The 26,906-nt window shown below is 36.3% G+C and overlaps 1 protein-coding gene across 1 annotated transcript in view; it reads right to left on the bottom strand.

The window, feature by feature from the left end:
• Positions 1-7,802: 7,802 nt before the first annotated feature.
• The window catches only part of LAMB4 (laminin subunit beta 4), a 66,347-nt gene continuing 47,243 nt past the window's right edge, over positions 7,803-26,906 (bottom strand). Inside the window, exons 24-35 of the mRNA XM_072399042.1 lie at positions 26,786-26,882; positions 25,415-25,787; positions 24,936-25,099; positions 24,291-24,505; positions 22,084-22,287; positions 20,762-20,906; positions 19,371-19,439; positions 18,442-18,640; positions 16,483-16,621; positions 14,699-14,875; positions 13,605-13,758; positions 7,803-7,942 (exon numbers count right to left, since the gene is read on the bottom strand). Coding sequence (XP_072255143.1) covers positions 7,803-7,942; positions 13,605-13,758; positions 14,699-14,875; positions 16,483-16,621; positions 18,442-18,640; positions 19,371-19,439; positions 20,762-20,906; positions 22,084-22,287; positions 24,291-24,505; positions 24,936-25,099; positions 25,415-25,787; positions 26,786-26,882 — 2,076 coding nt within the window. The remainder of the gene's footprint in view (positions 7,943-13,604; positions 13,759-14,698; positions 14,876-16,482; positions 16,622-18,441; positions 18,641-19,370; positions 19,440-20,761; positions 20,907-22,083; positions 22,288-24,290; positions 24,506-24,935; positions 25,100-25,414; positions 25,788-26,785; positions 26,883-26,906) is intronic.

Below are 26,906 nucleotides of genomic sequence, written 5' to 3'. Positions count from 1 at the left end.
TGTGCTATTCTTATTGGGTTTATATTGTGCTTATTGTATATGGGTGTATTGTGTATCTAGAATGGTGACTTTAATACACTCAAAAGACTCTATGGTCTTCCTACAGTTTTGTTAGTGTGTCCTGTAATTTGAGTGTATGGGGTTTTGACTTAGGGCTTGGAGTTTTTTCATTAAGTCTGCCCTACTGTGAGTCAACAACCAATGTATTTTTTCAGCTGAAACAACATATATCACATATTTAAAGTATAAGTGTAATTTATAAACTGCAGCAGCATTTCATTGCTGTCCTAACAATGGAAAAATGAATATGGGCTTGTCAAGTTGCATGAACTTGTTCTTTCTTTCTCTCATAATGATCTCAGACAATACCTGTACAATGATTGCAGCAAATCTTTCATGGCAATTATTGAAATTATAGAAATTTACCTCCACAAATGAAAGAAAAAATATTTTACAATGCCTAAACGTTTACTGCTCTAAAGAGTGCTCACTACAGAGAACAGTCAAGGACATTTTGCAAAGGATTAAAGAAGGTTTTGATCGCATTGCCTGGAAATATCATCTAAATGTGTTTGTGAATATGGATCAGAAGTCATATCATGTGTACAAACAATTTAACAAATTTATTTGCAAGTTCTTGTCTGCTGGATCATCCTCAGAATGGTTTACCCCATCCCCAATCCAAGCCATTGGAAGGGCAGAAAAATATACACATATGTGCCATGTTTTGGGATCATTATAATTATTATTAATAAATACAATATTTATTGGATTGGTCAGGTGGTCACACAATTGGCCGAATTTGTGACATCTTCCTGTGTTTTGAGACAGATAATAAAGTAAGGAGAGGAGTATTTGCACCCCAAGAAATCCTGACGCTATTCTGTGGTTGAATGGTGAAGGAACAGCAACACAGACTGGGGAGCTACCCAGACTGGGTCATTGCTATCCCCACCTTTCAGCATATCCTTTGTTACATACCTGAATATAGCACACCTATTTGGCCCAGTCCGAGTGTTGTTGCATAGCAGATTCCAATAATCTGAAATCAAAGAAAATTCCAAAATGAATACCAGTTTCATTTAAAATGCTATTCATTATTAACAAAAAATACATAACCACCTTACCTGGTGTTTACTTTAAACCTAACCCAAAAGCAAAGAAATCTCTCCAAATTGAAAGACGTTCTCCTCCTAACCAGTATTTACTTTTGTTTTAGTGATATTTCTATTTTGTCTGGTCACCAGGATAAATAAAAAGGGTGAATCTTGCTACTGGGAAACTAAAGCTACGTACACACGTCAGATTTTTATCGCCCGATAATCGGCATCGGCCAATTATCGGGCGAAAATCTGCCGTGTGTACAGTCGGTGTCGTCCATCGTCCGGACGACCGACCTGCCGGATCCACGGACGATGGACGACAGCCGATCGTAATGAAAGTGAAGGGGAGAGCGCGCAGCAGGGTGCCGCTCCGTCGCTCTCCCCCTCCCCTCTCCATAGAGCATGAACGGTGCTGTATGTACAGCATCGTTCATGCATCGTGCACTCCCTTGTCGTTGGAAAGGATCGTGAAAGATCCTTTCCAACGACAAAAATTGGCAGTGTGTACGCAGCTTTAAACCTTTGATGCTTATATACACTGTGGCAATGGATATGTGTCAAAGTCCGCACTGAATTATCTGCCCAAATCAAATTATATTAAAGGTCATGGTTGGTACTCACAGGGTTGGTACACACATTAGACTTACACATTACATAACCTGAAACACTTCTGGGTGTAAACCTAGAGTGTAAAAAAAGTGTCCCCCACATGTTTTGAGGAGATCATTAGAAATGCATCCTGTTGGATCACCAATGATGGATAACAATGCTACTGGAGTTTTAGTTGCTGTCCCACTGGCAGCGTGCCTTCATTTTCATTCTTCTCAATTTCCCATTTACAGAAGTGGCTGACTGGAAAAGAGTGGCCAGTCTGTACAGCTGTCCGCCCCCGAACAATGATCACTAATGATAGTTTCAGTCAACAGAAATTGACAGTATGTACTCCAGGCAACCATGAAAGCAAAATATATTGTGCCCTCCCTTTCCTCTTCCCGACCATAGCAAGTAGTAATACTTAAGTTTTAGTAGAAGTTTATTGTAGTAATGTAGGAAAGATTGTGAGGCTGTGTAGGATTGTTCATACAGTCGTGGGTGGGAGGCTCTGGAGTGTAAAGCTACGTACAAATGTCTGAAAATCTGACATGTGTATAGCAGTTCACTGATGTCATTCATCAATCTGCCATGGTGGATTGTTGAACACCGACCGGTTGGTAACAACTGCTGTTTATTGCTATGGAGAAGAGTAGGGTGCCGCTCACTTCTACTTCCCCCTTTTTCATTCATCAGTCACTGGAAACAATCATGGAAGATCTTTTCCAGTGACAATTATCTCACATCCATCCAATGTTTGTAGAGGACTTGAATCTGTGTAAACATTTTTACGTTTATTTACTGCTAGACTAAACAAGCATCTTGATCCAGATGAAGCACAATGTACTTATTTTTTTATTGCTTAGTATTTCCTGAATTCTAACTTTAAAGCTAAACTTCAGGAGGGTTTAGATTTTTAAACTATTCAGCATAAATTGCTGCCAACTTCCATAAAGGTCATCAGGAGGAGTGAATGCAGTTTGCCCGGGTGCTTAAAAAGTCAGTCATTACATTTTCCCAACAATACAAACATACTTTATATGCATACTTGCATGAACAAAGTTTTTTTCAATCTCGTTTTAATTTGTAAAGCAGAGAAAATAGGCTTTATCTAGATATGACTAAACAAAAAGTTTAGTATGCATGTAATGTGAAACTGATTCTTATGTCCAGTCTTTTTTTTTTGAGAGCTCTTATGTGATTACATGCCTGGAATTACTTCTTACATCCTGTGATTTCTAGGAATGCACCATTTGTCTTGCATCATCTCCTGATCCTTTTGCAGCAACGCATTTCATTAGAAAATGCTGTTTCTAGCAGATATGACTTTTTGAGTTTAAAACTACTTTTAAATTTTCCCAATAGTGAAGTTAGATTGATTTTTTTTAAACATCAGTAAGTAATTGTAACAGAAAACAAGGATATTTCTATTATTATTATCATTATTAATATTATTAATAAACAGGATTTATATAGCGCCAACATATTACACACCACTGTACATTAAACAGGGATTCCAAATGACAGACGAATACAGACAGTAACACAGGAGTAGAGGACCCTGCCCTGAAGAGCTTACAATCACAAGTAGTGAAGGTTTCAAAAGACAGACGAAGATGAGTAGGCAAGTTTGAAAAAATGGGTTTTGAGCGCTCTTTTAAATGAGTAGAAAGTAGGAGCAAGCGGAATAGGACGAGGAAGACCATAGCTATAATAGAAAGGTGAGGATAAATTTGAGCATAGACTAGTTTAGAACATAGTAAAAACAGCCATTGTAGCCCACTTAATTCCAACACCCCCACTAATAATAATTATTATTATTATTATTATTATTAATAATATTAATAATAATAATAATAATAATATTAATAATAATAAACAGGTTTTATATAGCGGCAACAGGTTACCCAGTGCTGTATGTTAAATAGGGATTAATCTGCATTAATCTGAAAGGTGGACTATAAACATGTACGGTGGTTCTGTTGCCCTTACTAGTTTATGTTCATTTCTATCAGCACAAATCCAGCTCCAGTAGAAGTCAAATCCACATCCTTGTATGCAGTGCTAAAACCTTGTGTTTTCTCATTTTTGTCTTGGCTCCTATAATGCAAAAACAGTATCATTATACGTTGTAAAAGCTGCAGATTGATACCGGAGACAGTTATTAGGATGGAAAGGTGGGCTCTGCAGAAGAGATAGGCTATGTCTCTGCAATAACACAAGCCTTACCTGCCTGCTTACAATCTTCCATAAAATGTATACTGAGCTGTGTATGCCAAAATGACCAAGAAAACATATTTACCACCTGAAGGAACTAAGGGAATATAAATGTAACACATAGACATAAATTGTTTCTTGTTGACTTTATCATTTTATTTCTTCATTTATACAGAATTTGTGAATTAATTTATGAATTGATGTTTACCTACAATCCCCATACAATCTGACAGGGCTTGAAACTGAACTCCAGCCTTACAATAGTTTTGCAGATATACATGAGGCTCTCCTGTACTATAATTGCTTACTTTGATTTAGCAGCAAATAATCATGTCAAAGTGTACATTAGAAGCTGAAACAAGTCAGACTGAGCCTTAATTCTCGGCTGAAGGATATGCACTATCATTCAGCTCGTTCCTCTAACTTTTTGTTCCTGGTCAAACCTTTCATTCGCTTAATTTAATTTGTTTTATTCATACAGTTTGAGCATAACTCATAGGCTTTACCACACCTTTCTGTTTCCTGGAAGCTATTTTCCCTTCCACCAGCCATAATCCGCTTGCATTGCAGAAAGTTAGTAAAGAAGTAAATGGATCTAAAATTAGGTGTGTAATAAAAACATAAAAGTTTTATTTAGTAATTTTATTGACATTTGAAAAAAGGAAAGAAAATTATTAGCAAATTACACTAGCTATAGGTGGATATTTTGGTCACTGCTGAAGTGATAAGTATGTTATTTTAGCAGTAGGATTTAACTACGTTTTATTCCCTCAATGACATCCTGTCCACATTACAAATCCTCACCTCAGGCTATACAGATGTCACTGCACAGGCAAGTGCTAGATGTCTAGGACTCAAAAGGGAAATATGTCTGACATAATTGCTTAGGTCTATAGATGATCAGAGAGATGGAAGTAATAAAAGCATTCATCAGTTCTACAGGGGTGGTGGGTAGATATTTTGTCTTCTCAGAGAAGGACTTCTGTCTTTAATGACAAGATAGCTGGTCAGAAGAAGCTTTGAAGAAAAAATATGCCAGAGACACCTATGATTCAGAGTTTTAGGTTACCACTTGCAAATTCCTCAGACTGATGAGACAGTTTCTTCTCTTTGATGTAGATGTATGGTCACTGTAGGCATACTCAGGGTCTTTTAAACATTTTTACAGCCCAGAAAAAAATAATGACAAATAAAAAGAAGGGTACATTAATCCCTCCTATTTCCATGTATTTTCATTTATAACAGATACAAATGTACAAATATTAGGATAGTAAAAACATTGCTGGTAATATTACTGTTCATTTTCATTTAAAAATTCCTATATACCTAATCAAAAACACAGCCAAACAATGGAAATAACCATATATCTGCTTAATAGTAATTCTTTTAGTTTAAGGTAAATAGTCACAATGACATTGACAAGAATTTCCAAAGAAAGGTCATGTTATGCAACATGGTTTGTGGACATCTGACCATTATACCCACAAATACAGCAAGCATGTTACTGAGTTCAGGTGTTTCCAGAGAAGAATATTTTTAATGCTGCAGCATACAAAGACCTTTTAAACCATTGTGGACATAAAGCCTTGAAGGCAAACACCTTCAGAAAAAATTTCAACGCTGTTTATTCCCACAGACACACTCTGAAATCTTGTGGAAAGCATAAATAAATAAATATAAATGTATATTCCTCTAATTAGAAAGTGGGATAATTAGCACAATCAGTTTCAGAAGCGTAATTATTTGTGAAAAATGCCATACAGGTATGTCTATAACAGGTTATTGGTTGGTTAATTGCAGTCATTTACCTCAAGGTTAAAATAATGATGGGAATCTTCCAGGTTTTTACTTTTGAATGTGTATGCTGATATAGTTTTACAGAAGCTGAAAGGCTGCAGATCATTTATTCCTGATCTTGAGCATTTTATTACCTGTTAAATAGTGTTACTCTATTTACATGACCTATATAAATGTATAAGAGAAAAAGAACTAGAATAATGATTTATAGTAAATTTTGGTACTTGCACCAACAGCCTTTTTATTTATTAAGTTATTCTTCCTAATGATGGCTTTTTCTAACAACATACTATTCACATGCCTCTATTTCTCACAATTAATCCAAAAAAATATTGGTTCTTATACTAAGCTACCACCAACCCACTTTTTAGCATCTGCAAACTTTAGCTCTATGACTAGCTTGTGAGGTCATAACACTGCACAGCTGTGGCTAAAGCCAGAACCTTAACTAAGCCTGAACAAGGTGTTAATTAAGTATCAGAACTGATTTAGTTGCATGTTACAAGTCACAACAACAGCAGTGGGGGATGGTGTTTAGAAAGGCGACTTATGTTGAGTCTTTAGGTTTGCTTAAAGTGATAATCCCCTAAAAGTCACTATTACACTGCCATTCTATCTAACAAACTGGAATTACAGGAATGTGCTAAAGACAGGAGATATCTTAGTTAAAGCAAGCCTTGTCATGGACCACAGAGCAGCAAAAGCATTAAACAGATATATTCTGTTTGCTTCACTGAAAAGGTTAATGGTGAAATATGACCTTAGTGAACAATGAACAAAGATACAAATTCAAACAAAGATTTTTATATTTACTCTATATTGAATTAATTCTTAGAAAATTACACAAGGGGCTAGTTCTGTTTTATTTAGATATAATATTTCATGTCATGAATGTAATCTCACTGCAATACTCTACTACAACAAGGCTTGATGGTGATCACTACCAAAGGAGTGTAAAGCAAAACACAGACATCAATGTGCACTGCTGCTACTTTTGTTTTTCAATTCTTGTAGCTTCCCTCTAATTCTGGGATGAGACAAATACTGATAAATCTAAATCCATATGATATTTTTAAAGATACATAAATGTACAGTGCCAATCACAACCTAAGGCTGGATCTAAACGGATTGTTTTAAAAACGCAAGTTTAAATGCATTTTTACACGTGTTTTCTTTAAAACGCTAAGAAAACTTATCTTATCAATGTCTATGACGCGTTTTACTGTGATTTGCCTCGATTTTACTTAAGTGTTTATAGGAGTACAGGAGTAAATAAAACCCTTTATTCATTCCTTGAAAGGTTGAAATATATGGGTAAAAAGTGAGACGCGACATTAATGATTAAGTATTTTTTGTGTGTTTTGTATAACTGTTATTAACTTTTTTTTTTATAGGTTATCCCACAATGAAAAGATGATTCCCATGGCTGCATTCATAACATGAGCATTGCTGTGGGACCCCTGACAGTGTGGGATCCCCAGGCACTAGAGGGCAAATGAGCACAAGTCTACCTATTCAGCTGAATGGTTGAGAAAAGGGAAACTCTGGTCAGGTTCATCAGGGTTTCCCTTTTCTCAGGCAATCGAGGGAGGCAAGTTTACTGCACCCACGGCCCTAGAGGAGTTGCAGTATGTGCTCTGTACACACATGGGTACAGAGCACGTGCTACAAGTCCTCCAGGGTCGACGGGTGCATTGTCCACACATGACCTCTCCCTTGTAGGCAGTCTGTCCAAGGTTCTATTGTTTTTGGTGCTAATTACTATGTGTTGACTGATTTCTTACAACCCTTGCATCCAACGTGTCCAAATTTTTTTTAACATAGAATTATGAAAAATCTGCCTTTCTGTTTAAATTGGAATTGTGAGTTGCAGTTCCTGGAAAATTGAATTAGTCATTACATTGTTTCCAGTGCTACAGTGGTAATATCTCACTGGCTTGGACTATTTACATTGGACATAACATGCATAAATAAAACCTATAACATGATGACAAAGAAAGCAAAAAACAACTTAAAAAAAAAAGTTTATTGAGTAACATTCATGAGAAGCATAATTATAATATCACGTGCAATATATCTGTTATTAGGAAATAACTATTCTCCACAGGCAGAGTGTTTTCTTTCTTCTGCAACAATGTAATCTTTTAGCTCTATAGCTTTCTTCTCTAGTAGAAGTAGTTGATTTGCCTTTTCCTCATTTAATTTGTTTAGGTCATCAATCCTATCTTCTAAATCTGTAAAAAGATAATGTTGTACAGTAAAATAGTTTATTAAAAACAATCAAGAACTACTCTTAATAAATATGCCTAAAGTGGACCTACAAAAAAAAATGTTAACATTTGCTATGTCATTTCTTTTCAATTGTGTCTAAGTTTGCAATTGTGTAACTAGCACTTATCTTTTGTCTTGTGAATGCCTATTGTGTGTGGTCTACCAACAAATTGACTAGCATCTTTCCAATTTTTACTGAATTTAGAAATTGTGTAAGAAAAGGCGAAATATATGCAGATTTAAAGCGGCCCAAACATAAAATTTAGACAACCCTTTACGTAAGGTAAAAGTTATCTTCTTTTTTTTTTTTTTTGGGGGGGGGGGGTTAATTTAAACCCCCTTTAAAAAAAAAGAAGTAAAGCCCCTCCCCTTCTGTCTTTATCACCATGGCGATAAAAACAAAATGGGAGAGCAGGGCTTCCTAGGATACTCATGTCACGCATCCCAAGAGGCTTCTGGCTGCTCTTGGAGCTTTTTCTTCAATGGGGGGAAAAATGCTGATCTCACTGTGCATGCGTGCTTTAACTTCACCATAGTTTTGTATAGTCCAGGGGGTTGTCCTTCTACTTGGTGTATCTGTAAAGCACACTCAGCTTTTAGCCTTTCTTATGTCAGGTCTAAAAAGAAGGGTTGGTGAACACAAGGGACCATTTAGTGGTTCACAATGTGCAGACAATATACTGTATGGCAAATAATCTGACCTATGGAGTGGATTTACGCAGCAAATTCACCTTAATGTGAAACCATGCAAGACTCTACAGGCCTCAGCATGTAAAATATTAACGTTTGTGACAATACAAATATAGAAGTTTGGAAGGGTTGCCAGGAGAAAGACTCCTCTCTCTAAAAGTTTCACAAGATTTCTGAAGCAATGTCCTTTGGACAGAAGAGACCAAAGTGGAAATGTTTGGCCATAATGCAATATTTTTTCCCCAAACATTGCCACGTTTGGGGAAAAGCAAATACAGCATATAAGCAGAAATAACTCACACCAACTGCCAAGCGTCTGTATACCAAAGTATTCTAAAGTCAAATGTGGGGGCATCTTTGTGTCAGCTAAGCTTGGCCGTAATTAGGTCATGCAACAGGATAATGATCCCAAGCACACCAGGAAATCTGAAACAGAATGTCTGCGAAAGAAAAAGAATCAATGCATAGCAATGGCCCTGTCACGGTGCCACAGGACAGAATGGGGGACCCTCCATGTCACCAGCTCACAGCGTTTGCACAGACGTGCGCGGGACGCAGAGTCTAAGCAGCTGCCGGTTTTCACCAGAGCCTCTAGAGGTGAGAATGTTACGCTGCGGGCAACTGCCAGGTTGCAGCCCTTGTGCACGCAGAAGCAGACAGACAGACAACAATCAGACGAGGTGCAGGAGCATGGGACAGAACTGAGGTTAAACAAGTCAGAAGTCAGGGCAGGCAGCAAGCAGGAGCAGTCAAGGAACAATACCAGAGTCGGTACATAGGAAATCAGTAGCTGGAGATGCAGGCAGGAATAGCAGGAACCTAGAACAGAGCCTCAGGGAACTCCTTTTTTAGGTAACTTCCTGTTGCCAGTCCCTTCCTTATAAAGGGAAGGTCATGTATTGGATGGGGACATGTGACCTTCAGACATCATAACCCACCACCAGAGGGAGTGCTGGAGTGGAGGCAGTTCAGGTGCTGTTCGTATGTTTGCCAGCAGGAGGAGTGCGTCTGCAGAACACTCTAATCCTCTGAGGCAAAGGGGCAGCTGACATGGAATGGGATCCCTGAGCAGAACTGGTGCTGGCAGCAGGGGAATGCAAGGTGGGTGACATTAAGGAGGGCACAGATCCCCTGGTCCTGCAGGGTTCTGTGACAGGTCCAGTCAAAGATCAGACCTTAAAAAATTGTGGCGGGACCTTAAGAGAGGTGTGCATAAATGAATGCCTGCAAACCACAATGAACTGAAGCAATGCTGTAAAGAGCCAAAATTCCTCCACAATGATGTGAGAGACTGATAAAGTCATACAAAAAACAATTACTTCTATTATTATTATTGTTATTATTGCTAAAGTTGGTTCTACAAGCTACTGAAACTTTGTGTGTATGTTTTTTACTTTATTGTTTTAGTTTCATTTTTATTAAAATAATATTATAGTGGAATCTGTTGTGTTTTTTTTTACACCTGAGATTAAATTTAAATAGTTTTAGGTGATTTTTTTACTTTGTCCCGATGTGTAAAAACCTTTAAATTATTAGAGGATGTACTTTATTTTCCTCATGACTGTAACTCTAAACCTGACCCCCTTCCCTCCAATCAAATGTACACAAATGAAGAATTAACCATAGGACTGTAGGAGCTATAACAGTTAGCAAAAACCGATATTGACTGACAATTCACATTATTACACAGAAGGTAGGTTGGTAGGCTTAGCACTGTTGATTGTGTTAGAATAGAGAAACAAGAATTCAAATCATCTGATGAATGGGGACTCATGATAGACAAATTAAAGGTATGTTTATGCTCCAACTGTGCAAAATGTATTTCCATTTTAGGGGACCGTCATGAATTCAGGTACATTTTGAAACCAATAATGTATCAATTCATGTAAAATGCAAACATGTGTAAATTCTGGCCCACAGCAAGGCAATGCCAAAAAGTAGTATGACTATTTGGATTGGGAACAATTGCAAAATCATCTTAGAAATTCATTATTCGGTTTGGTTTTAATATAACTTAGCAGACCTGTTGTTTGAGTTACCTGCCCTCTGTTTACAATGAAAGACAGGATTACCACCCTCCTAAATCTTGTAAACAATGGGCCGTGAGCCTGCTGTCAAAGTAAACAGTAGTATACCAATTAGATTGGTTGGTGATTGTTAGAAGCACCAGCCATTGAGAACATTCACCACCACTGGCAACCAATGATTTCAATGGGCTGGAAATTCATTGTTAAGATATATGGTGGCTAGTGTTCCCACTTGCTCCTGCTTGTAAAGGGACAATGGTGAAGTAGTTGGTATTGTACACAGTGGCCAGTTTTGTACAGGTACAGCTCGCAAATGTTGTGCAAAGAAAACTTTCAATATTAAACCAAACTCTGACCACTTCCTAACTGTGCTTAATTCTGTGTCAGTTTTAGTACTTAATCTTTTACAGACCAGTACAGATCTGCAGTTTGCTTTTTGAGATTTCAGGGGTCACAAATACAAAAAATGTTACATAAAGTTTGCTTTTGAAGTTGCTATTGAAAGGCAAAGTCTGGTTTGTGAATGGTTGTGTTGGTATAGGCTTTATAAATGTCCCTGACTTTTATACTTTATATAATTATAATAAGGATAATTTCACAACACAGTTGGTATTTTTGAATAAGGAAGTTCTTCTATTTAAATATCCTAAACAATGGTTCTAGGTATATATGTGTACTATGGGGGATTGCTGAATATTTCTAGGGATTAGTGAGCCAATCTGCATGCCAAGATGAATGATCATGTAGTTTTTGTAATCAGCTCCACCATAATTTATGTGATGTTGCTGACACATGCACTTGTTCATCATCCTTAGCATCCTGACCTAGGAAACAGCTATCCTGTAGCAGCCAGTCAGTAAGGTCAGAATAAATACAGTACATAATACACTCTCCTAAGAGTGCAAGAACAGCTGCTATTTAATAGGACTTAAATAATTATGTGTCTGCTTTCTACAATTCCTAAACTATGTTCATGTATTTGGGAGTTGTGGGCAATTTTTCATCTTTTCAGTCTTTTATTCACACTAATAACACCAATTACTAATAATTTTCTGGTTTGTTGTTCATTTATGCATTATCATTTGAAATACTAGAGAAAAATGATTAACCATTGTCCTGCCCATTGAAAGACATTTGTGAAAGTTCTCCATACCAGTGTCATTCATTTGTTGTGGTAAATTCTTGATCACATAAATAATAGTACTGGATATATAGAGTAGTCTTCATTTTATCCATTACAGACTTCTCTGTTGCTCCTACGTCTACCTTAAAACATAATATTACTAATAGTAAAAAAAAAAAGTTGGTAGAATTGTGAACGCCTTCTTATACATTAATTCCCCATAAACTTAATTCAGGTAATTATGCAGCTTACAGAAGAATATTTACATTATATATTCACTGGCTTTTTACTCAAAGTACCTGAAAAAGGTGAATCATGTTTCCTGTTTTTGTTGTCCTAATGTTTAGAAACATATATGATATGTTTTATGCCATGAGTGTACTGTCATTTAATGTCATCACTGAAGTAAATACAGGATCACATCAAAAGCTCACAGTATATTATTTTACAGACTAAACTATCCCATTGTTTCAAGATAGCAGAAAATATACCCTTTGATGTGCACATTAAACCCCATGTGTTGTGTCTGAGCATTTAGAAATATCTAAAGCCCCTAGACAGGAAACCAAGCCGTAAAGATTAAAGGAAGCTCTACACAGCACCAAGGTAAAATGTCTACAGAAAATATGACATGCTTAGTCTTAATGTCGGGATACTATTTCTGTATATATATACTGTATATGTGTGTGTATAAGTGTATATTATGTGTATGTATATTTATTTATATTTTTATAATGTGTTAATTACAACAGAATATTATGTTGGATAAAGATTTAGATTTGTTTTCCTGAAAAAACAGATAGTGAGAAGTTTTTATTACCTGCACTAAGGGTTCTCAATATCAGGGAAATTCCTACTAATTTAAACTGTGTCTAAACACATCCCCCAATAATAACACTGGCTTATTCATGAGAAAATAATGGAACTGTTCTTACAAGATGGCAGTTATACCAATATAGTGTTGGTTTTAGTGGTTCAGGAAAATCAACAAGAAATAACTTTACCACTTTCATCTATTTTCATTAGACCTTGGCATTTGTCTCTATAGCCTAGGGCAAAGTATAACTGCAAAGACATTTATTTCCATATCTTTCTATTCAGCAACTGTAAACAGGATAGAGATTCGACAGAGAGGATAAGGCATGCATATGCATTTTATTTGGCATCTTTATTATATGATGACCATGCCTGGTCAAAGCAAGCTGCTTTTGAAGAGATCAGTTTTGTCAATGGCTACAATACTGATCAGTTAAAGTATGAAGGCTTCCATGCTTTACTAAAGGAGTTAATAAACTGCACACATTAAATTATATAACTATTAACTTTATCTAATCATTTGCAGTTGAAATAGTAATTTCAATAAGGATTTGCCCACATATTAGACTAATTGGAATATTTCTATACATGTTTCTGCAAGAAAAAGCCTTTCTTCTTTTTTTTAAAACCATTTAAAATGAACATTGGGTTTGTAGATCCAGTTTTAGGTTATAGGGAGAGAATGCACATCCTTTGGGTGTCAGAGGACCTTGGCCTTGAACTGATGTGTACTTTCTTGGATACTAGAGGGTTGAACAACCAGTCTGGAGTGCACATTCTAATATATGTATTTGGTGCACTTTCCCTTCCAATGCCTTTGTGTGTTCAGCATAAAAGAAACCCTAACCTCAAAAGGCCACATAGCATTCAGTAGTTTGTTCTTGTTATGTAGCAGCACTATTGATACTGCTTGTAGGAACTAATTGTAACAGCTGATGTGACAGCAGTGGAAGGAGTTATGTTGGTTACCTGCAATCCGATTAAACTTGTCATCAATTTCATTTGCAAAGTCTTCTGCATCTTTTTTTAGCTGCTGCAACCTGTCTAAGATTTCTGGAGGAATATCTCTTTTCTCCATCTTTTCCTTGAGTATCTCATACTTCTCTTTTAGGTCGCTAAGGCTCTGTAATAAAAAAAAACTTAAAATTGAAATGGCCCATATGTAGTCCTCTTCTCTACAACATTAGAAATGCTTATTATTACAGCGAATTACAGTGATCAACATGTATGTATAGATCTTTTGTAGGTTTGGAATTGGAATGCTTGTTAGGTCTTTTTTACTGTACGTATTCCTGCTAGGAGAACCCACTATGTTTGTCTGGAATTGTTGCTCAATGTGACTAAGACAAAATGTGGTGGGAAATTTAAAAGGGGTGATGGGACATGTTTCATGGAGATGTCTGTCACTTGTCTGTGAATATTTATATCACTTTCTGTTGCGTTTCTGTGGCAAGAAGTGAGTAGAAACCTTCACAATGGGATATGAACAGCTTTAGGACAAAAACTGCTAGGTGTCTTAACTCTTTCCTTCACTATCTGAAAAAAATACAAAAAAAAAACATATTTAACACTATGGCAAAAGAATTGGACAGATTTGAGACACCCATAGGCTGTTATTGGTAACAATGGGCCTGATTTTTATAAAGCTTGTGCAAGAAGTAAAGATGCAGCAAACATAGAATGGATCTGGTCCAGGACTGAAAGCATTTGCCAGCTAATAGAAAACAATCTTTAGAAAATACATTCCAGGTTTGCTGAATCACCCAGTTTCTCTTATGAAAGTCTTTCTTCTCTAGTCCTGGGGGGCCATTGTGTACACTGAAGAGTCCTGGCACCAGTACCATCAGTAACCAGCTGGAAACTTGCACTTGCTCACTCTATTGTTTCTCAAATATTTTTCTCAGATAAAATAATGTCCGGAGGACTGCTAAATGACATTACGTAGCAAAAATGTAAAAAGGAACAACAACAAAAACCTACCCTAAGACCAACAGCCAGTCTGTGCCTACAACAATCAGCAGCTCTTTAACAACTATGTGTGAACACTTAATAAAGTCACATACGCTTTCACTTTCAGCAGCTTCTTTTAGTGCAGACATTGCACCCTTCTCTGCTTTGGCTGCTGCATTCCTGTTCTGTAGCATCTTCTCCTGCAGCTCTGCAATCTTTGCCTCCAACTGTGAATGTAAATCCTTTATATCTTTAAATCTCATATCAGTCAAATCTGCCTTACTTTTAGCCTGTATGAAGAAAAAAATAGCATTTTAAATATATTATATACAGTATATATTGTTACACTTTTTGTAGTTTTAGCACCAATATATAACTAACTTCAAATGTGGTGAAATTACAAGTCTAAGAATCATACAATGTACAAAAGAAAGAGGCAATAAACCCTTACTACTAGTATCAGAAGAAAATAAGTGATGAGGGGGTATGTTATTTGTGTAAAATTATGGTCCCTTTTATTTTATGCTATATCATACTCATGATGCACATCATTCTTCCATGCACATCACTACTCACCCATTAATAAAATAATCAACCTAATTAAATTAAATCATATTTTTAAAGTTATTTTATCCTTTATTTGTTCTTCCAGTGAATCAAATAGTGAAGAGGGATGTGTGCCTATTTAAATTCATTCCATAATTCCCCTTATGGCAGCCAAAAAGAGGTTATGTACGTAAGCTCTTCAGGCCAGGGTCCTCTTCTCCGCCTGTGTCACTGTCTGTAACTGTCTGTCATTTGCTACCCCTTTCTTATGTACAGCACTGCGTACATAATATGTTGGCATTCTATAAATCCTGGTTATTAATAATAATAATAATAATAATAATAATAATCTCACTTATCTTGATAAGCTCTAAATAGTGTCTGTAAATGTTTTATTTATTTATTTATTTTTTGGACTTTAATTGAAAATATCTAGCATATAGTAGCACACAGGGTATAGCTTCCACAGCTTACTGTTTCATCCATCATTTGTTTGGTTTTCATCTTTCCTGTGTGTTTTGACTCCAAGGGCACAAAGGTCAATTGCTACAAATGTGTCTGTCAATGTAATTTTTGTCTTTGCTGAAATATAACGCTGACCACTGTCTGTAGGTTAAGTGTTGCCAGTAAATCACAGTGATAATAAGAAAGTGTCCTGGAATGTTATATCCATTTTCTGTAAATGTAGTATAAGCATGGTGTGTCTGTATAATGATAGGCCACATCAAGACCACACTAAAAATAACCTGCCATTTATCATTATACAGCCAGCAACAAGGCATATGAAGTGGACTGAGCATGTTTTATTTGTTTTCCTTCACAAGAATGTTTTATATGCATCCGAAGTTCACTTATCATTAAACCTGAATGACTGATCTGTCATATAAATGTGGGCTTAATACCTGGTCATGTGGGCCCTAACAATGTTATCGAATCAGTTGTGACAGCAGACATGCGTATTTGGTAAAATCTCATATACTAGCCATTAGTAGTGAACATTTCAGCGAAAATATTGCAATGGATTTAATTAGGTAAGTATAAAACTTGGGGAGGTTGTTGTTATTGGAGGTGGTAGATTTAAAGAACAAGTGTACTTTTTCCTTTTAACAGATCCACTTATTCTCTTATTCAGACATCCAATGGACCTCAGATGGTCACAAAAGAGTTTTCCCAACCACAGATGAACAAACATATGCTGTGCAGATATATTTTATTTGACTATTTTGCATGTTAATGTTATTACTAATTTAACACAATAGATCTAACATAATTTAATAATTTCAACAAATTAATAGTCAAAATACTTTTTCAAATACAAAACATTATCCCAATGATATTTATTATACAGTACCTGTGAAAGTCTGTTTCTGATGTTCTGAATAGCTTTGTTTATATTTCCTAATACAGAACTTGTTTTTTTCTGTATATTTTCAGCTTGGCCTAAATTATTTTGGATCTCATAATCACTGGGAAGGTTTTCAACTGCTTTTCTAGAATTAAAATGTAAAATATTTATATCACTTTTAAACACTTTTAAACAAGCAAAAACAAATATATTAACTAACACCAAAGGCTGAAAATTATTTGACCTTGATGTGTTATTTTACAAGATGGTTTATTCAGAACACAGACAAACAGACGAAAAGAGAAACAAGAATTGAAATAGACAATAATATAAAAATACAACAGAACTTGTGATTACAGGCTGTTGTCAAGGTGCAGACAGGATTGTATGCTCATGTGCTCCTCATTGGTGGAAAAATGGGGAGGGCATGACAACACTGACAGTGACAACACAGATACAGTACCGGTAAATGATTTTTGAAATGTGGAAGGAAGGAAGAAGTTTTGCCACAATTCCCTGTTTTTTTTGTTTTGTCACCATTGCCTGTTTGTTGCCCATAAAATATTACAATTAACCTTGTGATATTAATGCTAGCTTGTTGTCCATATGTGTCACAACAGCATTTTTCTTGTCCACATAAAGTCAAAATTGCCCATGAATTGCCTGAATATTGTCACCATTACCCATTTATTGGGACATATATTTTCAGTTGTCTTACTGTTGCTAACATATTGTCATATTTGCCTATTTGTTGCTGCAATTTGTCAGATTGTCCCACTTGTTGACTATTTGTTGCTTGTGTACTGTTTAAGAGTTCCCATTTCCGGTCTCGCATACTGTCAGAATTGCCATTATTTGCCTAGGTATTTTCAAATCATCCATTTTAGAAGAATATATTGCTAAAATTTAGTCCCCTGTAGGCCTGTCACTGTTATAGAATATTCTCATTTTTGCCGTTAGAAAAAAATGTGAATTTCATGTTACAAACTGTTAGTCTGATATTAGTTTCACGTCACCCTATGTCACACTATGTGGGCAGCTATTTAAACTTTGTATATTACTTTTTTTTACTAACATGAATATATATACTGTATATATATATATAGTATTTAGAATAAAAGAAAAACTTACACCTTCTTCTGCCCATCAATCAAAGTGCCAAAAAGTATCATTGTTTATGTACCTATAGAAGAATCCCTGTATAGACCTTAAAGTGTACCTAAACTCAGAATTTTTACTTTAGATAAAAGGGTAGAAAGCCCTTTTATTTAAAGTAAAAACTTTGTTTCTTAGTGGTTTTTTTAAGTTTCCCTTTCAAATCTCAATTCCCTAGACGATCAAGAATGAATGGGAGCGCAGAGCATCTCAAGATGACGTGACGTAGGCTCTTGGCTGCTCTTTCTGCACATGCACAAGCTTCTCGTTTCATCAATAGGGAATAAAATTGCCAATCTCACTGTGCATGCTTGTTTTTTCCCAATCTACGTCACCCAATCTCGCGCCTGCTCAGTGCGAGATCGGGTGAAGCAGGAAGGAACACAGAAAGAAGAGAGCAGAAGATGGCGGCGCCTGGTGCTCCCTCAGAGCCGGGCCTAGGACGAATACCAGGACAATGCGAGACCTGAAGGAAGAAACCTCCTGACGTATAGACTGATCTGTGAGAATAAAGTGAAGTGTGATTTTTTTGTTTTGGGTTAGTTTTGGGTTTACTTCTGCTTTAAGGAGAAATCAGTCTGGGGTGATGTTTATGGGATGGTTACTCATAATGAGCTCCAGTGCACCATAAATGCCACAATACAGTATATGTGTATTCACATATACACACCCCAGCACAACCTATACCTCACCTGAATCTTTTTTCTAACTTGTTGCATGGTGGCATGTTACTGTGCATTGCAGAGGTCTCCAATGCATTGCCTCTGTGTATTGAGGTGCAAGCCTTTTTACATTTTGAAACATACTTACTTAGCATCATTTGCTTGCTCTGTTAGTTTATTTACATCTTTTAGCTGTTTTTCAAGGTTTTTCCTGTTTTGTTGGTATTCATCACACATTTTTTTAATGTTGCTCAGCATTTTAATCAAATCATAGGGGGCAGCTGGCAGCTTTATGGCAAGAATTTCATTAGCTATTTTTTCTATTTCTTCTGGGTTAATAGTAGCATCTAGAAAGAAAACAGAAACATAATAATGCATGCTATATAGTTTTTTTATCAATGAAATGTATCACCTTAATCAAATTCACTCTTCTGGTTAAAGCTTGGATCACTATCTTGTTTCCATTAAGGTTTCACACAATTTGCAATATTAGTAAGCCACTTTTTTTTATAAATTTATATAGCAGCATATTTTGACTACACATGAAATGACAAACCTTAGTTCCTTTGGATTATGTCTGTATTTATACAGGCACATTGTTGCAATAGAAGGTACAGCCCTGTAGTACAAGTGACTCTACTTAGTGTGGGTTCAGTAGAAATTTTTGTAAAATTAAAACACCATGACAGCAGAATAGTAAACTTCAACAAGGACAGAGTTTTTCAGCTTACATCACCGCCTCTCACACGGTGTATCAGCACATAGGCAATCCTGGACAGACTACATTTGAATCCAGATCACTAAGAAATGCCCACATGAAGCTAAAACTAAATGACTGGACATAAAGCAAATAGCTAAATAAAGGGGGCCAGGAAACTGAAAATTTAAATTAAAAGAGAATTAAATAGTCCCTTTGTGAACACAAACTTTTAAAGTTAGAAGTATTTATTCCTTTCATAAATAAACTCCATGGTGTTATCTTTTTGTGAAAATCTTTTTTTAAAAAGTTAATTCTAAAAAAGCATTTATATAGATTTTCTAACAACAAAATATGACTGTGGATAAAAAAAGTCTTACCAACTTCCTGTGGCTTCGTTGGTCCACCCAGAGCACTCTTTCCTTGGCACTGGTACACAGGTATGCTGTCTACAAATTAACAGTTAGTGTTATGGCAAGTTTCTCTTAGAAAAGTATTTGCACATTTGCCACATATAATATTTGTTAAATAACAGTTTGTAGATCACCTAGGCAAAATCTCTCTAGCTCTCTCTTTTTTATGTATGCATATATATATATATATATATATATATATATATATATATATATATATTGTTGTTGTTTGTCTTCATGTAGTTGAGTGGTTCTTGCCTTAGTAAGGATTAGAACAGTAGTTGAATATGACTATTCACTTGTCACACTACCTGTTGGTTCCCCCAGCGGTCCCTGGCAAACCATTCCTGCTGCATTCTGCTCCTGTGTGCCCTATCGAGCTGCCAAGCACAGCACTTACTCCCTGCCTCTGGCTGCCAGAGCATGCAGCACTTTCTGTCTTGTTCACACTGATACAGCACAGGGAGGGGGAGATATTCAAGGAACCCTATTTAATGTACAGCGCTGCGTAATATGTTGGCGCTATATAAATCCTGTTTAATAATAATATTAATAAGGAACAGAGACTATTTTAGCCTCAGCAGTAATAATGGCTGGTGAGACTTTGCACCAGCTACTTTGATACCCTGCATTATTTTCTTGTGATTTCTGCCCTGACCTGCGCCTGGAATCTGATCACGTCTGTCTGCTGCCTGCCCTGACATGTGCCTGGAATCTGACAACGTCGGTCTGCCACCTGCCCTGACCTGGGCCTGACCTCTGACCACGTCTGTCTGCTGCCTGCCCTGGCCCCGTACTGCATTGTTAATAGAAAACCACCTTCTGTGTATCTGACAACTTGTTATGTTTAGGCGGCTGAAATTATTTTAGTTACTGCTCTCAGTGTCACCTGTGTACCCTGAAAATATCACAATTTTCTGACACTCAGTGAAGGAGATATGAGAATTTATACATGGGGATAATGACAGCTGCATGGACACAGACACAGCTCTCATGCTTCTGCTGGGAATATCTCACAGTACAAGGTGGGCGGGGAACAGCCACAGCTGATTGCGAGGTCTATAGTACACGCCTCCTCTCAGGAAGCTAACATTGAGCATGTCAGGAAGCTCCCTCTCCTGGTAGCACAATCTAATAAAGGAACATAGGAGATGTGTGTTTCCCCCTCCCCCGCAACACAACGAACAGAGAGGGAATGAGCAGAGGGCCAGATCTGACAGCTTCGCTGGCCACATCTGGCAACACCCCTAGGTTGGGGCCCCCTATTTTACACTATACTAGTTCAGATAATTTTTTTTTGGCATTTTAATGTTTTAAGGTTTTCTTGAAACAATATTGAATGAGGATACTGCCCTTACCAAGCAGAAAATCTTTAACATGTTTTATGAGTTCTTTTGAACGATTTTTATCTGCCTCTATACGATTGATGGCTTTGCTTAAAGTTTTGTTGAGTCTTGAAGCTTTTAACTTCGTATCTTCTGCCAACTGTCTGATGTTCTGAATCTGAAATAGAATAAACAATGATGTGTCAATAAGAAAATGTTGCAGACTTAATGTTGCAGTGCTATTGAAACATACACTTTTTTGTAAACTCTGCCCTTTAAATACTACAAGGAATAATAGGCATCCTTATCTTGGCTTGATTAAGCTTGCCTTTTCAGATAGCTCCTACTACTATATAGAATGAATGTAGTGACCGAAGCCCTATCAGCTTCCAGGTATTGTTAGAGTAACCATATAATGACATAATTTAATGATGACATCACATCATCTGGACAGTCCTGTGTATAAAAACTCACTTAATTCCATATGCAATTGCAAAATAATTGACACAAATACTGGTGCAAATATTCCATGTGCTTCTAATTCACAGTTAATTAGTGAGATGGTTTCTGGAAATTATAAATATGGAACACAAGAGCTATTTTTTAGTGAAGGACTCCTGCATACTGGAATATTTAAACTAAAATGGGAGTGAAAAAAATGAAATGAGGAGACTTGTGAAAACCAACATCCAAATTATGTACGGTAAATAACCAAAGGTAATTGGATGCATGCCTGAAACTGGTAAACCAAACTCAAAGAACATTTATTCAAGGCTTTAGAAGAAAAAAATAACTACACAGTTTTATGCACATAATGAAATTTTCAAAAAAAAAAACTAAATTCAACAAACAGACCTTACATAGCTCCCAAAAGCCAGATAAATAATAAATAATACTGCCTCCTTCAGTATAGATAAATGGCACCCATCCATTTTTGTACCTCTAAGTGCATTCTTAACTAGGGTTTCCTGGAACCATAAGGTCCTTACAGAGTGTACAAGGGGTTCCTTGAGCTGTGGCTAATTAACCTGTTATGTAATAGTTTTGAGGCCATTCCTATTTGTCAGAGACAGTGGCATTACACCAACTATCAGTTTAACTGTCTAAGAGATACATGCTAATCAACTCTATAAATTTGGCAGTCTTCTCATGATCATCAGTGTAAGGAGGCATTCTTTCTATAGGATTCCCAATTTATTCCTTTTAGCAGGGAATCCCAAAAACCAGAAAAATAGATTAACTCCTCAGGGGTTAAAAAGGTTGAGAATAGCTGTCCTAATGTTTTGTGCAGATGTCTTCACCCTAGAAAAATAATACATGTTAAATAGTTCAGATGGTATTTTATTTTTATTTACCTGCTTCTCTGCTTCAAGGAGCTGAATTGCAACGCTCTTTAATTTAGCATCTGTTTCATTTGCTTTTTTCAGACCATCTCTGGCAATTGGCAAAGCTCCATTACAGTCTGGTCCACCACACTTCCTTTTGCCAAATTTATCCTTGCATAGAGCACCTCCACAGGGGGAAATATCACAAGGAAAGTCCCAAACTGTTCCGCAAACCTGTTGGAAGAGATGTTTTATAGATATCAGTTTAGAGCAAACCTTTTTGTTGCCAATTTTTACAGAAACTTTTGCAAGCAATTAGTAAAAGAATGTGATAGTTGCAAAGCATGTGTGTATCTCCTGACCTGTGATGAAGTGTCTATGTTTTGCCATACTGAAAGCGGAAAACCCTTTTATTTACAGTAAAAAATGTATTTTTGCTGCGGTGATCAAGACAGAATGGGAGCACAAAACCTCCTGGGATACCTACGTCACACATCCTGGGAGGCTATTTGCTGTTCTTTCTGCGCATGCCCTTATCTCAAGCATGCACAGAAAGAGCCCTTTTATCAATCAAAGATAAAATTGCCTCACGCATGTGCAGTGAGATCGGCAATCTTTTTTTCCCAATCTACATCAATCAATCCCGCGCTTGCACAGTGCGATATTGGGGGATGCAGGAATAAGAACCTGAAGGAAGAGAGAAGATATCAGCGCCCAGCGTATCGGACCAAAGATGGATAGCGGGACGACGCGGGACCCAAGCGAAGAAACCTCCCAACGGATAGATGGATCTGGGGGATTTTAGGTAAGTGTATTTTTTATTTGGGTGTGGTTTGGCTTTAACTAAGACAGCAGATTCCACTGCACTTTGTGAAGATGCACCTATAATGTGTAAACTGCCTTTTATAAAGCTTTAATGATAAAGGAAAGTACATCTATATTCACAGGGCAAGAACATATGCATCTAATGTATGCAAAAAAGAAATTCAAAATTTCTTGTGGAGTTCAAAATCGCTTTGTGGGATTTATCCAAGACTCATCTATACTGACACATATGGACAGATTGTCCCAATGGGTGTTCAAACTGATGAGATTTATCAATATCATGTCCCATGATTCCTGGGGAAGCAAATCTGTGAAACTTGTCAAAATGAAATTGGGACTGAATTGACATTCTCCATGTGTTGACAGGATTGTTAAAAAGAAAACCTATATTTCTCATGTTTTTCATGTCTAAATAAATTATGTTTTTATTGAATATATGATGTTGAATGAGAATCAATCATAATGGTAAAGTCCAAGTATATGCACATTAAATTATGTTGTGCAGTAATAATGTTCAATGGCAAAAATGTCTGTCCTTTAAGTGACAGGTGCTTACTAGCCATTTAACAGCAACTTGCAATGGTCCTTATTATTGTCTCTATCAGGAGGGATCAGGCAATGGAATTAAAAAAATAATGCTTCTCATGCAAGACATATCTAACCAGCTAAAAACACATCCATTCACAATTCCTATAATGCTGTTTTTAAGTGCTTATTATTCCAGTCTGTGTTTACAATGGACACATTGCCTGACTTCCTGTCACTGTGACCCCAAATGTAGTTTAATATATCCAATATGAAAACCAATAGTAGTTATATTCTTACCAGTAGATCCTCTAGAACAGAATTTCTTATCCAGGGGTCTGTAGAACCCTAGGGTCCCTCTGAGGTTTCTAGGGGTTTCTTAAACAATGAGCAGTTTGTTATTATCAGGTCAGTTTATCTGATACCAATGACTATTTTTGCTATCTGTAAGAGTGACGTTCTTACCACTGGCCAACAATGTAAGAGGCATTCTTTCTACTGACCACCACACTATGTACTGTAAGTTATGAGTGGACATAGCAAATACAAAAGGGGGCCCTGAAGAGCTGAAATTTATTTCAAGGAGTTCCCCATGTTGACAAGGTCGAGAAACACTGCTTTAGAGGAAAATGAACTCCAGAAAAGGAAAACTGAAAGTTAAATTTACAGTACCTTGGGTGTCATAGGGAAAGGAAGAGTTCCTAGTGAAACAAGTTGACAAATGTTCTAACCCTTTCCTAACAATAACATGTTCTGGTATACAACTCAAGACTGAATATTCAATTGGTTTTGAATTTATATTTTCCAAAAAAAATCTAAATCCTATATAAAGTAACTTTTCTAAATAATTTTCCAAAAGATGGATTTATTCCAGTCATAACGCTTACCATCTCATTCATTTTACTTATTTGCAGAGATTTCATTGTGTTTAACTTTTCTGAACTCAGTTTGTTTTTTATATCTAGGTTGCTCAAAGCAGTCAGTATATTTTTTCTAGTTCTAGATGCAGTCCGGATAGTAGGTGTAGCATTGCGTGCCTTCTCTGCTGCAGATAAGGAAGTTTTAAAGTGTTTGGTGATCTTGTCAAAAGATGCTTGGAAGTCTGTTAGAAAAGAAACACAAATATAAATTCTTCTTCACTGCATAACTAAAGCAAAAAAATCAAATAAACAATGAATATATATAATATTGTACCATTTCATGCAAAAAAATGGAATAAAATAGATTACAATAATATTTAGCAAATATCAGTTGTTTTTGGAATGCATGTGCAAACGCTATAAAGAATTCAGCTTACAATTCAATGTATCTACCATAGAAATAGTCTAATGTCCTTAACATTGTCGAAGACCATTTACCACTTATTAACCTACCAGTATGTTTTTGGAGGGCCCTGCAGCATGGAGAGAAAATACCAACTCCATGCATATAAGATTGCAGAACAAAGACCACTGTGGCGAGAAATGAGTAACTGGTATAATTAAGGAGCACACCCCTTTTAGTTTATTAAAACATACACGTACAATTCTTACCTTTAAATTTGACTATGTTTTCCTTCTGCTTCATTTTCCTTATTATTTCTAGGTCTGTAAATAAACCATCAACCTCTTTCTTTATTTCCCATATTGTTTTATTCAGCTTTGGTATCTCATTGAATGTTCCCAAATCTGAAATTTTGATTTTATTTACTTTTTGCCTGTAGTAAAGAGTCATAAAAAAGTAATGCATTTTATTAATGTATGTTTAAATTACCAAAAATATTTTAATAAATGTATTTAAGCTTCTATGTCCTTTGTTTTTGATTGTGTTTTTAATTTTTTTAGCCATCCTACCTTCCCTATGTGAATTAAAGGACAATGATTAGTTGCTGCAGGCAGCATTTATATTTCCTATTTGGGATAATAAGGGTCCTTCCACAACTCATATAGAATACAAATTTCACCCAGCCTAAATACATACATCAACCTAGATATGGTCAACAACAGTTCAATAACAAACCAAAATCAATTACCTTAAATTGTCATAGAAAGTTTTGACTTTTGCATATTTGTCTGGTGAAAGAATTGGGCTCCTAAAGATTTTCTCAATAGCCAAAAGTCTATCCTCTAGAATGCTTATCTGAACATCACAGCTCATTGGTGATTTGGTTGGGCCAATGTTGGCAGCTAATCTTATCAAGGCATGGACAGAATCAGTCAGGGATAACACATCAGGTTCATATTGGTCAAAACACATATGACACGGAGGGCAAGTAGGAAACTCCTTCTTGAATTTAGGAGCACATTGATCACAGTATCTTCCGGTGACTCCTGGTTTGCAGTTGCATGCACCCGTGTCTTTATCACACATGAGCTTTTGACTGCCTTCCATATTGCACCTGCAAGCTGCAAAAACAAAATTGCATGAAATACATAACATCTTTTAACATAATGTTACGTTCTCTCTTTTAGTATTAAAAGATGGTATGTTAAAAAGTGAAGAATTCTTAGAATGGATTAACTATAAAATCCACATATAAAAACTTTATATTATCATATGATACAAAACAAATATGCAAATCTAAAGCTGGTCCTAAATACAACATGATGCCTAGATGACAAAAGTTGGAAATATGTATTTAACCAAATAGCTCTTATAACTGCTTTGATATGAGGGTACAGTTGTCTATCATATAAAATAATCTTAAGTCTCCATCCAAAGTGCTTTTGGAATTATTACCAAATGTCCCTCTGATAAGTCAGTTATTACCACCAGTATACCACCGGGAATACTACAGGGACTTTTAGTATGTATGTATTATAATATATATGCAATATATTTCATTTCAATTTCAGAGCACTCTGTCCATTTTTACTTACAATAAATGTAAACACAAAGCAAAATCTAAGGAAAAAAGGGAGGAGTGCCTGGTCCACCCATTCCTTCCAGGAAACTCCAGGTGTAGATCCCAAATAAAAAGCTGCCAATATACAGCAATACAATTATTTATGGCCCTAACCATAGTGTAAGGAACTTACCCGCCCTGCGAGCCTGCGGTGTCCCTGGGGTTCCCAGCCACAGAGGGAGTGTGCTGTACCATTCTGAATAAACCTTATTCAAGGATATCTGGAGTCGGTAGTGGTTTGTGTGCCCAGGCGCATTACACATAGCTTTTAATTACTTTTACGGGTAAAATTAAGCTACATAAAGCTAAATATCATCTGAATTTGGCAACAGAAAATTCTTTCTTCTACAATAAATTTATATAAACAAAATGTCTTACAATTTTAATGTTCCAGAATCTAATAATTCTTCCTAAATAGTCACTATATAATATATACTGTATCTGTTGTAGTGTACTGGATAATGACCTTTGGACTCAATATGTTATAAATATACTCACGTATGCATTGCACCTTTGGATTCCCATAGTAATTGTCCTCACATTGTTCACATTTATCTCCTTTGTATTTTGGTTTACACAGGCACTGACCTGTAAACTATATACATAATAAAGCATCACA

The sequence above is a fragment of the Pyxicephalus adspersus genome, chromosome 2 (genome assembly GCF_032062135.1).
Source record: "Pyxicephalus adspersus chromosome 2, UCB_Pads_2.0, whole genome shotgun sequence".
In the NCBI taxonomy this organism is placed as follows: Eukaryota; Metazoa; Chordata; class Amphibia; order Anura; family Pyxicephalidae; genus Pyxicephalus; species Pyxicephalus adspersus.
Note: the sequence above shows the minus strand (reverse complement) of the source record. Positions and strands in the feature narration are given on the sequence as shown.